Source organism: Myotis lucifugus, unplaced genomic scaffold (assembly GCF_000147115.1).
Source record: "Myotis lucifugus unplaced genomic scaffold, Myoluc2.0 scaffold_472, whole genome shotgun sequence".
Lineage (NCBI taxonomy): Eukaryota > Metazoa > Chordata > Mammalia > Chiroptera > Vespertilionidae > Myotis > Myotis lucifugus.
Genome location: NW_005871520.1, coordinates 603789 through 615989, shown reverse-complemented (window position 1 = coordinate 615989; position 12201 = coordinate 603789). Strand labels below are relative to the sequence as shown.

General features: G+C 54.9%; 1 protein-coding gene across 7 annotated transcripts in view; it reads right to left on the bottom strand.

The window, feature by feature from the left end:
- The window catches only part of PAX5 (paired box 5), a 154916-nt gene that overhangs the window by 17439 nt on the left and 125276 nt on the right, over nt 1-12201 (bottom strand). For 4 of the 7 annotated variants that reach the window (XM_006103225.3, XM_023744544.1, XM_023744546.1 and 1 more), the window contains one exon: nt 8889-8990. The exons of the other annotated variants lie outside the window; for them this stretch is intronic. In XM_006103225.3, the coding sequence (XP_006103287.1) occupies nt 8889-8990 (102 nt within the window). The remainder of the gene's footprint in view (nt 1-8888; nt 8991-12201) is intronic. 7 annotated transcript variants of the gene reach the window in all.

Sequence of the window (12201 nt, the reverse complement as noted above, 5' to 3'; positions counted from 1 at the left end):
TTCCAGAGGGAACTCGACCCAGGGAATGAAACACTCACTCCGTCTTGTCCAGCTGCCTGACTCTGGGGAGAAACAGCGCAGAGGACCTGGGCCTGAGCATGGCCTGTGGGTCCTGGCAGAACCTCTGGCAGGTGCTGGGTAGACCCTCCTGCATCCCCGGAGACGCTCTGCAGCTGGCCAGGTCCCAAGAAGCACACGAGAGAGCGGGTTGGGGACGGGGATTAGGAAGGGGGGGACGTTGATATTTCCCACTAGCCCAGAGGGGACAACAGGGCAGGCTGCTACCACAGCAAGAGCCTGGCTCTTCCTCTGACATGCCGTGTGACCTTGAACAAGTCCTTTCCTTGGCCTCATCCGTGTACTCCCAGGCTGAGTTCTAAACAGCGGTAGCGTCCAGCCCTGTCCACCCATGACGGAAGGAGGAGTGGAGTCCCCCACGAGGCGCGAGTCAGAACAGACCCCTCCGCACACCACACAGATGCACCCCAACCTAGGCCTGCAAGTCTTCTCCTTCAGGCAGACTCCCCCATTCCAAGGGCAAGGCCCTCAGCCTGGACCTCTGCCGCGTCACTGCCTTTGCTGTGGTCCCATTCCCTGCTCTACATTCCCCCCCAAACGTGGGTGGCCCATGTCTGGTCTCCAGCTTCCAATGCCCCTGCAGCCATTTTTTTTTTTTTTTTTTTTGGTCTCTGGCTCCTTGTTGGGGAGTTCTTCTTCCAGGAATTCCCCACCCAAAGTGTTCCCAGAAAGTCTGCATGTTCACAAAGCCCTGATGGGAAGAAAGTTCCAGGAACCGTGGGGATTTGCTTCCATTTGAGACTCCTCTGTACAGACCCGGTGCCCCTCGGGGCCTCCGAGCTGCCCGCGCTGCCGCCTCTCTCCCGTCACACAGAGAAAGCCATCTCTAATGTTAGCACGTGTTTCTGAGAGTCAAGCTCCAATCTGGCAAAGCCCTCCCCTCGCCATCTGCATCCGACCACTCGCCGGCTGGGTGACCGTCACCAAGTCACGCTTCCTACGCCTCGGTTTTCATCTCTGTGAAGTGGGGCGAATGGCCATGCCCTCCTACCACAGCAGGGGGACCCTCCGAGGCCACACACCGCAGAGGCCTGCACACAGTAGAGATCTGTCCAGACAGGGGTCCCTATTCTTCGCATCGTTGTGGACAAGATCTCAGAATGGCCATGACTGTCGAGCATCCTGCTCGGCAGGACCATGCCCAGGGCGCCCGTGACCTGAGCGGGCTCTTTAGACAAAAGGACATGATAGCACAGCTGTCATTTTAAATTTCCCTTTCCTCCCTCTTTCATCCCTCTTGCTCCTTTCGACTCCACTCCTTCCCTCTTCCTTTCTCTCTTTTTTCCACCCTGGATCTAAGTCTCCCCGATCCGGCTCCTTTATTTGTGCCGTTGCACATAGACTCCTTATAAAGAAAATTCATTTGTTCAGGGTCACCGCGTGGTTTTTCATTAAAAACAAATTACCCGCATTCAGGGAGGACATCTGGGCTTCGCGGGTCCCATTAATGACTATATTTCCAGCCTCCCGGCCCGGTTGGGCTCCCCTTGCCTGTCACCCTGCGTTCCCGGCCCCGGGAGGACAATGAGAATGACAGTCAAGTGAAAGGGAAAACATGAGGGATGAGGGCGAGAGGCGAGTCCCCCGAGAGGGGAAGGAGGGAAAAGTGAAAAAAATAAATAACTCAAACAGAGGGTAACAAGGGCCATTGTCTCGGCGTCTTCCAGAGGAGCCAGAGCAAATATTGGAGGAGCGAGCGGGGGCGTGGAAGTCGGCTGAAGCCTGTTTATTACGCAGCTGGACTCTGGGCCTGGGCTCTGCACCGGACAGGGTAGGGAGGGGCATGCTCACATTCAAATAAACGCCACCTACATGCATTGAGCACCTACTGTTTGCAGGACCTGGGCAGGTGTTCTGAGCCCTGGACCCTGCAGGGCGCTGTCTCTTCCCAGGGCCCTAACCAGGACTCAACCCCACAGCCAGGCAGAAAGGCCACCCAGCAGTCTTGGAAGACCCTCTGGCAAGAAGTGGTGCTCGGATGCAATGCAGAAAGAGCCCCTAAGCCCCGGGGGGCTCGGGGTCAGGCTGCTCTGCCACTTTCTGTGTGGCCAGTGCTGAGGCCAGCGCCCCTGCAGCTGCTCTGTAAAGCGGTGTGCACCTGGCTGCAGCCCTTGGCCAGTCCTGAGGGTTTAGCTCCTGGAAGCTGACTGGCCGTCAGGACTTAGGGCCCAGTGCCCAGCAAGGCCACCCGTTCTCCTCAGGACACCCACAATCCTCTCTGCCCCAGGCCGACCTGCCCCCACTTCGCTGCCCTTGTCACAGCCCAGACTTACAGGGAACCCGAAACCATTTGCTGCCCACTTAGAACAGAGGTGGCAGGGAGCCCTCCAGTCCAGCCCGGAGGTGACACCAGCAGGCAGGGAAGTCACAGCCTGAGAAGCCCTTGAATGCCAGGACCAGAAGGCCCCCTACAGAGCATCCAATCCAATCTCCCCGAGCTCCCGCCTCCTGTTTAAAGAGAGAGCAGGAGGTTCCAAGGCCATGTCCCCCGGTAACGCTGGAATCAGAACCCAGGTCTCCTAAACTCCAGTGGAACCGTCATGCTTTCCATCTCGAAGTCATTGCTTTTGCAACTGTTTTCTTCCCGATGCAGCAAACATCTCATCCAAGTCTCTCCAGTCCCAGAGTCACTTCAATGCAGGGTTCCTGGAGCCGGTCACATAGACTGTCCAGATCAGACCATTCCAGGCCCTTGTGCTCCATCCTGGGAGGCACAGCAGCCTCACCTCTGACCCCATCCAGATCCGTAGGCAGAGCCTGCCACCTGCCAAGGCTGCAGTTTGTACCACCTCAGGCCCCAGAGGTTTCCAGGGGTTGAGGCTTCGGTGCTGGAGGAGGCCCAGCCTGCCCTTCCTGCTCGTCCCTGTCACCTCCCCAAGGCTTTGGTCACACCCTGATGCCCATGCAAGGTTGATTTTTTTATGTTTCCCCCAATTAGACTGTGAGCTCCCTGAGGGCAGGAGCTGAGTCTGTAACACCGCTCCTAGCTCAGAACTGGCACACAGTGTCTCTAAGGAAATGTTTGAAGGATGAATGAATGAACAAATGACCAGCCACCTGCCGTTTCATCCTAGCCGTGCCTGGCATTCCTGGGGTCAATTCCATGTTCCTCGTGTGGCAGAGTGACTGGCGGCCACGAGAGGGCAGCAAAGAGTCAGAAACGATCAACAGGTAGGCGACCTCTGCACTATCCCTGGTCCACCCGCCCAAGGAGGCTCGGAGGGTGGAAATGACAAGTCAGATCACACATTGAGGTTCTGGCTGAGCTTGGCCACAATCCGGGCTTTGGCTTCCCAGCCTGGTGCTGAGGCCCCAGCCCCCAAGCCTGCATGCTCTAAGTCGGGAGGGGCTAAAGGTGGACAAAAGAAACCCACATCTCCTCCCCTCCAGACCTCAGTGCCCTTCCTGCCTCACAGGCCTGGGGCCTCAGTTACTGCAGGCAAGGCAGGCTCAGAGAGGTCTTGCAGCTTGTGCAAAGTCACACAGCTAAGCAGTGTGAAGCCACACGCCTTCCACGGCACCCCCCCCCCCCCACCCCGCCCCCGCCACTTCTCCTGGGGCAACTCCACGGCTCTCCCCCTCTCTGGGCCAGGCCCGGCCCCTGCACTCTTGACCTGCTTTGCCACTTGTCTGCAGAGGGACCTTGCCTGGGTGTCTGCTTGGCCTCCAAAAGTTGACAAGTCCAAAACCTAATCGTGCTGGCCACCAGCCTCCTCCTCAATCAGGCCCCCTTCCCGCCAACCCCATTCACCCAGCCTGGGCTGGCGGCCATGCCCCCACCCGTGTGAACCCACTCCACCACTGGGCTCACCCCCTGCCTCCTCTTCAGATGGCCAAGGACACCTGCCACAGCCTAGCTTAAGGCCCCCTTCCTCCAAGAGACCTTTCTCAATCGGACCAACCCCAGGTGCCTCTCCGTTTCTCAGACCTGCAGCATTCAGCATCTACCCCACTCCTGCCTGGCAACACTCTTGTGGGTTCTCTAATTGCTGCTCCCACTGATCCATGGGGTATGAGCTCTGCTGGGCAGCTCTCAATTTAATGCCAACTTGGCCAGGCCAGCTTTAGGCATGCCAGTTAGGCTTGTCTTCTCACCACTGCACCCAGCTCAGTCCCCTCTATAAACAATCAGCAGCATCATGATAAAGAACACCTATACGGCACTTGATATGTGCCAGGCAAAGTTCTAAGGCTTTTTACACATAGTACCTCGTTTCATGCTCACTCTTATTGCATCATCTCCATTTCATCGATGAGGAGGAAACGAGGGCACAGAGAAGTTACATCGCTTGCCCCGAGTCACACAGCTAGTGAGAAGCAGGTCGGTGATTCAGAACCAGGCAGAGCCCTTGCCTGTCACCAGGCCGCTGCCCAGCATCCTCGCTGCATGTGCCAGCATTGGGCTGAGCTCTCACTGCAGCCCAGCCCAAAGCCCCCCTTCTTATTTCAACGGGGCCAGGCACTCAGCCAGGAACTGCGGCACGGCGGTGAACAGACAGACACAGCCTGTGACTGTGCAACCCTGTGGACTGCACAGACCTGAGGGGAAGGCACGTAAGGAAGGAGTCAAACACTGATTAAATTCCTTCCATTGTGCTTAGAATCACGAGTGAAAAGAACAGGATGCTTTAGGAGAGGAGTGGGGGGGGGGGGCGGCTGGCTTAGACGGTGTGGTAGGCAGAGTAACAGCTCCCCACCTCAGACGTCTACGTCCTAACCCTGGGACCTGTGAGCATGGCAGGTTTTGTGGCAAAGGGCAATTACGGTTACTAATGAGCTGACCTGGAGATAAGGAGGGTACCCTGGGTTATCCAGGTGGGTCCAATAAAACCCCAAGGATCCTTATGAGTGGAAGAGGGAGGCAGGAGAGAGAACCCGCGAGGTGGCGTGAGGATAAAGACTCGGCCCCATGTTGCCAGCTTTGCAGATGACGATGAAGACGGGGCCGAGAACAAGGGATCTGGGCAGTATCTACACGCTGGAGAGGGAACGACCCTCCTCTGCAGAAGGAGCACAGCCCTGCCTGCCCCTGGGCCTTAGCCTGTGAGAGCCTGGCCTCCAGAACTGAGAGGCGGCAGATTTATCTTTTTTTTAAGTCACTTGTTTGCGGTAACTCACTTCAGCAGCGATAGGAAACGAATACATTTGGGGTCAAAGAGAAGACCCCTCTGAGGAGGTGAAACCCACAGGGATGAGAAGGGGCAGGGCAGGCTGGGCCAGTCACGTGGGAGCAGCGGGGCGGGGACGCGCCCTGGAAGCAGAGGGAATCCCACCTGTCTCTCCTTCCTCCTGCCAGGGTGCAGCCGGCCTGTCTCTGCTCGCCTCTCGCTGCTGTTCCAGACCCCCTCACTGGCCCAAGCTCCTGCTCCACCCTCACCCTCACCCTCACCTCCTACTGTCCAGAAAATAAAGCTGTCAGTTAACTGAGAAATTTAATTGAAAGGCACCTACAAATGATGTGTCCCAATCCATGGCAAGTAGAGTGCCAGGACTGGAAGGACCCACCATACTCCTAGGGCAGTGATGGCGAACCTTTTGAGCTTGGCGTGTCAGCATTTTGAAAAACCCTAACTTAACTCTGGTGCCGTGTCACATATAGGAATTATTTGATATTTGCAACCATAGTAAAACAAAGATTTGTATTTTTGATATTTATTTTATATATTTAAATGCCATTTAACAGAGAAAAATCAACCAAAAAAATGAGTTCGCGTGTCATCTCTGACACGCGTCATCTCTGACACGCGTGTCATAGGTTCGCCATCACTGTTCGAGGGCCTCCCGTCAAATAGCATCTTGTCTGTTGCAGCCCTGGGGGGCCTCCCTCCCTTAGCAAAAGGACCTACTATGTGCTAAGGTCCATGAATAGTGCAGAAAACAAAGCAGAGGGCCTGGTCCTCAATGAGGTCGCCTCTCAGTGGCACAGTGAGCTGGGCCACAAACACAGTGGGCCGTGTGGCACAACAAAGCCAAGTGCAAGACTCTATCCCCAGAGGAGGCCACGCCAGAAGGCTTCATGGGGCAGGTAAGATGCATGTTCAGCCCCTAAGAGTGACACTGGATCCTAACAGGCCGTAGTAGGAAGTGGTCTAAGCTGAGGGCACAGAATCAAGAGGGACACTGACCGGGAAGCGTGAGTTGTGCTGGGAACCAGGAGCGGTCAGGGCTGGGGACAGGCTGGGAAAGGAGGCTGGAAAGACAAGCTGAGGCCAGACCATGGAGATGCCTGAATGGCAGGCCAAGGACCCGCTCTGCTAAAGGCGGGCCATCTTAGCTGTGGGCCAACCCTGGGGCAGTTCCTGCAAAGACCGTGCGTAAGAGCCCGCAATGTCCCTGAAGCCGTCCAGGAGGCACATTTGGAAATCATGTTGGAGACAGTCCCAAAGCCGTGACAGCGATTTGGACACTGAGGAACAGGAACCAAGGACCGTGCCCACCGCGTATGGATTCCTGGCCCTGAGAGTGCTGGGGTACGTGAGAAGAGAGAACAAGAAAAGGAGAAAAGAGAAAGGGAGGGGAGAGGCACGCACAAGAGTACACTGTGCACTTACCCTGCCTCTGCTTTGGAAACAGAGTCTCAGGGGACCACGCCCTGGGCCAACCTGTGGCAGCCCCCGCCTACCTGCGTCCACCATACATGGGCAAGGAGCTGCCATGAGCTCCCACCCGGGCTGGGCCAGGCCCATGGCCAGGTGTATTTTGCGCCTGGTAATTAGGCTGGAGTAATGATGGAGGCCGGAGGGCAGGCTCTGTTTGGGTAAACTCGGGAAAGTTCGGCTGCTCTCTGAACGTGGCCTCTTTGGGGTTGGCAGTGGAGAGGCAGCAGGGCAGCTGGTGGCCTCAGCTGCCAATATGCTGCCGCCTACCCTCTGGCAGCACAGACACAGGCAGGAGTGCTGAACTGACCTGCAAAGACCCAGACACAAGCTGTGCAGCCTTGGAAAACTCCCCACCTGCTCTGAGCCTCGGCTTCTCCTGTTGGAAAACGGGGGCTACACTCCAGACCGGCCCACCTCGCAGGGTGGCAACATCCGAGGGCTCCCAGGAAAGCGCTTTGCATTCATTCAGATGCTGCATCAATTCGCGGGGCCGTTAATGGAGATGGCTGGGGATCCATCTCCCAGGCTGCCCTAGCTTGCTCACAGTTGGGAAGAGCGGGGGCGGGGGTTGTCCCACCACCTGTTTGCCTTATGCCTGCTAGTTCCCTGTGCTCTGCACGGGCCCATCCTGGTAGCAGAAAAGGCCAAGGCTTTGCAGGTGTGACCTTGGCAGGCCTCTCGGCATTGGCACGGCCCAGGGCGAGAGCACACACGGAGGCCACTTCCCATATGTCTCATATTTGAAAGCCATAAATCAAGCTAACAAACCGTTAAATGAAACATGCTCCGTCCTCCTACCTTGTTAAACACATATTTGTAATAACCTGGAAAGCAGGAGTGAATTTAGAATTCCGGGACCCCTGGGCATCTGTGCCAGGACCTGGCTGCGTGGGAGAGCCACCTGAGCTAGGATCTGCCCTGCTTCCCTTCCCTTCCCCAAACCCGCTTACACCCAAGCTCTGTCCACACCCCCGCGAAGAGCCAGTCCTCAGCCCTGGGGTGCACATGCCTGTGATGTAAGTCAGGGAAGATGCTGGAGGAGACTGGTGCTATCTGGACAGGACCCCTAGGGTGGGCTAGAAGGAGGGGCTCGGGTATAAGGTGGACAGATCCCGTTGGCCCTGCAGATGGCCAATCAGGGGCGGGGCCTACGGGGCCAGTGTAGGTCCCTCTTGCCTGGGTCTAAGGGGGGTTCACACTGGTCAGACTCCCACTTGCTGGTTGACTTGGGCCCGTCCCAACCCCTTTCTGGCCTCAGTTTCCTCAGCAAGAAAGCAGGTGAGTGATCCACCCGCCTGCTTCTCAGAGCTGTTGTGAGGCTCCAAAGAGAAGTCCCTGGGGTGGGGAGGGGAGAAATAACCAGCTGGCTTTCCACACGCCCGAGAGATCAGCAGTGTGTGCGGGGAGAGGAGCGCCCCTGGGGCCCCCCAGCACGGAGTAAGTCGTGGGGCCCCCGTAAATGACTCAAAACAAGGGACCACACGAGCCCTTAAAAGAAGTGGAACAACCCTTCAACCTGACTTTCCCCTGATCATGTCTTTAAGCATCTTTTAAAAAACGGATACTTGGGGTACCCCTGCCGTGCTCATGCCCTTTGCACGCGGACGGTGCCATGTGCTGTGCTGTGCATGGAAGGGCGCGTGGTGGCCTCCCTTCCACTGTCTTGAAAGAAACTGACACGCGGCCGGCCGGAGGGGAGCAGGTTTCAAGGGCCACAGGGTGTTCAGTTTAGAGTCAAGTGACAAACCCACCAGACAGCTTCCTGTCTGTCCTGAGCACATGGTCCTCAATTCCAAAGCGTGAGGCCACGGGGAGCTCCCCAGGGGTTCTCCCTGTGCTCATGTCACATGGAGCGGGTGGGGAAGGGAGATGGGAGGAGAGGATGGGGGAGGGCCCTCACTCCCCAGGCTGGGCGACCTTCGACCAGGTCCCGCACCCCTCTGTGTTCAGACTTCCCAGGTGGCCAATGAGGACTGTTTGAGTGACAGCCAATAGCCCCCCTCTCTCTGAGGTCCCCCCGGGTGCCGCCACTGGCTGGTCCCGGCCCCACGGCAGGCCCGGCTGCAGAGGAAGCCGAGAGTGCAGACCTCCGCCTGATTTATTCAGGTCCACTTCTCAGAAGCACAGAGGTCACCAGGGCTGTTCGGGGAGATGCCCCCCCCGAAACCCCATCCGCCGCCTGCTGTGGAGACGCCAACAATGCAAACTCACCAGGCACCATCCCTGTCAGCGTCGGTGCTGAGTAGCTGCCCTGTCCGGCGGGGGGGACGTGCGGAGGGTACCCGGGGAGGGTCGTGCTCGCCAAGTCTCGGCCTGAGGAATCAAAGCAACAAATCACAGGGTGAGCGTCGCCGCGGCCAGCTGCTCATGTCCACCGCTCCCCGGACATCTGCACATTTGTCACGTCTGGACGCTGAGCACCAACATGCCCCCAGCTCCTCACGTCACTCGCATGGAAACACACACGCACACGTACACGTACACACACACACACACACACACACGCACGTGCACACCTCCAGCCACCCTGGCTCCACACAGCAGGAACAGGATGGCTCTGCTGTGTCCCTGGGAACTGGAGCTCCAGCAGGCTCACCTGGCTCTCTGCCTCCAGTAGGACTTGGGCTTCAGCACCCACCGCCACCCCTTTGCTCTGTTGTGCCCTCTGCGTGAAGCACCCTCTGCTCCTGCTGCACCGGCCCAACATCACCGCCTTCAGAGACCAGCTCAGACGCCTCCCTCCGCCTCAAACCCCCACAGCTCTGGTCCTCACTGAATTCTTCTGCCTTCGGCTAGAGCCGGTCACTCATTCAGTGAAGGCACAGGAAGCACCTCCTGATACCAGATACTGTGCTGGGCACTGGGACCGGGAGGCAGACGCTGGCAAGAGCGTGTCCACCTCTGCAGGCTGCGAGGTTCTGGAGAGCAGGGTGACTCCTCATTCATCGCCCACACCACCTGCCTCCATGCTATTAATGACAACGACAAGCCAAAAATGCTAACATGGAAACTACAAGACACCAGGTCTGTTCTTAGTATTTTAAATTATTAACTCAATTAACCCCCAACAACTCTATGAGGTAAGGCACTGATGCACCCCATTTTACGGGATATGAGACATTGGAAGGTCAAAGTCCACATGGTTAGCCACCCCACTCCACTGCCTTGCACGTGCACCTGGCCCTGCCTCTGACCCCGTGTCCAGAGGCTCCACGTGTCTCAGCTGGGACGCCCAGGCTGCGCCTTGCCTTCCAGCCGCACAGTCACCACTGCTCATTGGCTCCATCACACAGAATGAAGTTCAACTGCACAGCTTTCGTGGGTATGTGTGTTGGGATGAGAGCCAGGAGCACGTCAGAGGAAGCCATATCTGCCTCCTGGGGGACGGAGGGTGTTGTCCTGATAAGAGGCGGCCTGGTGCAGGGGAGCTCGCCTGGCTGCCTGAGAGAGGAAGGTCGTGCCTAGAGACACTCAGCTGATTTGAGGCAAGGCTGGTACTGGAATCCAGCTCTCCGGCTCCTGGGATGGGGTTCTTTCTTCAACGGGGACTGAACCCCAATAGTTTCTGCCACTGTTACACATGCTTTAAAACCTTGATTCCAAAAGCAAGGGATTGAAAAATCAGTGCCTCACCGAAGCCTCACGCAACTCAAGGAGCCAGCTAAAAAAGCAATAAAGTGAGCCTAAGGAAAGGAGGAGGAAGGAATGGATCAGGAAAAAGCAGAAAATAACAAATTAGGAAACAGAAAAGCAGACGTAACAATAAATACAACTAAGAATTGTTATTTGAAAAGACCAATAAGATAGATGAACCTAGGAATAAGGAGAAGATACAACCAGAGATATGGAAGAGATGATGCTAAAAACCATTTGGAAATGCATGGCTGCTCCGCACTAACAAATGTGGAAATCTCAACTGAAGTAGAATTTCTAGAAAAACATGAATTATCAAAATTAACTCAAGAAGAGGTAGAAAATATGAGTAGCCTAATAACCTTAGAAGAAACATTAAAAGTTTTTTAAAATTATTTTTAAAAATAAGATGCCTCAGTCATTTAGCTTCTTGAACAAGTTTTTTGGTTTTGTTTTGAGCAAGATCTTTTTTTTTAAGTTTTATTTTATTGTTTAAAGTATGACATATCTTCAAGGGACACATATTTCTGTTACTAAACTGTTCATTTATTAATATATATGCAAAAAATCAATATCACTGATCAAGTAATATTAGAAAAAGAATACTATACCATGACCAAAAAAGGCTCAATTTGGGTATACAAGGATGATCGATATTAAAGCATTGGTTGGGAAAGCATATTAATGTATCAAAGGAGGAGAAACATGTGATTACATCAAAGCTATGGAAAAGGCATTGGCTGAAACTCAATACTAATTCCTCGCAATACCTCTTAGTAAATAAGAATTGGAGTATACTGCTTTGATCTGATATTGATCTTAAATCTAGAGTCAACAGCATACCTAACTGGTGAAATGCTTGAAGCCTTCTTATGAAAGTCAAGAACATGTTCAGGAAACCTGTCGTTACTGAAAACTGTTCAGAAAGTTTAGCCAGTACAAGAAGGCAAGAGAGAGACATAAACATTGTGGGGTGGGGAACAGCAAAATTATCAATCGTTGGCTATACCTTCCATCTGGAAAATCACAAGCAAATCAGCTCATCTATGGGAACCAATAAAAAAGTTTGCTGAGACTGCCAGGTCACGGGTGCCTAGAATCAACACCTTTCTGGATTCACCAGCTCCCTGCTGCCTGTTCAACTCGGTATAGATTTTTCAGTTTGGCTTCCAAGGCCCTCCTCAACCCGTGTCCCCGACCTGTGACCTTTCCAGCCTCATCAACTCTGACTTCCCCAGCCAGCCATTCCCCAAACTGCCCCTTACTTCTTTCCTGCCCCCACGCCCTTGCTCATGCCGCTCCCTTCCTACCTGCTCTTCTTGCATTCCCATCAACTAGGCCTTCATCCAGCCTTCAAATGCCACCCTCAGGAGCCAGCTCCTCTGAAGTTTTTCAAGGCCCTTTAAGGATTTGCCTCTTCTGAAGGCCCCCCTGCTCTCCACCCCAATCCTCCCAGGGCAAAGGGGGCACCATCACGAACAGATGGAGGTGATGTCAGTAACGATAAGACAGCACTGACCAGTCCCAGACACGCTTACTCTTTTGTACACACTAATACAAGGGCTGAACAATGATCACGCCCACTTTATAAGAAAGGGAACTGTGGAAGAAGTTAAGTAACTTGCCTAAGGTCACACAGCTGGTAGGAAAAAGAGCGGAGGTTTGACCGGAGGTTTGACCCCAGGTTGGGGAGCTCCAGCCTGAGCTTCTTGGGTGGGGGTGGGTGGGAGAAAAGTCAATAAAGAGGGCTGAGAATTAGAGGTTAGCAACTGGAAAGGGTGGGCAGATTAAAGCAGGAAAGAGGGTGTGGTCGAAGATGGGCTATCAGAAGGTGGGTGTCCATGCCTGTTTGGGAACGAACTCATCAATATTAACCCCTTGAGTGCCGGGG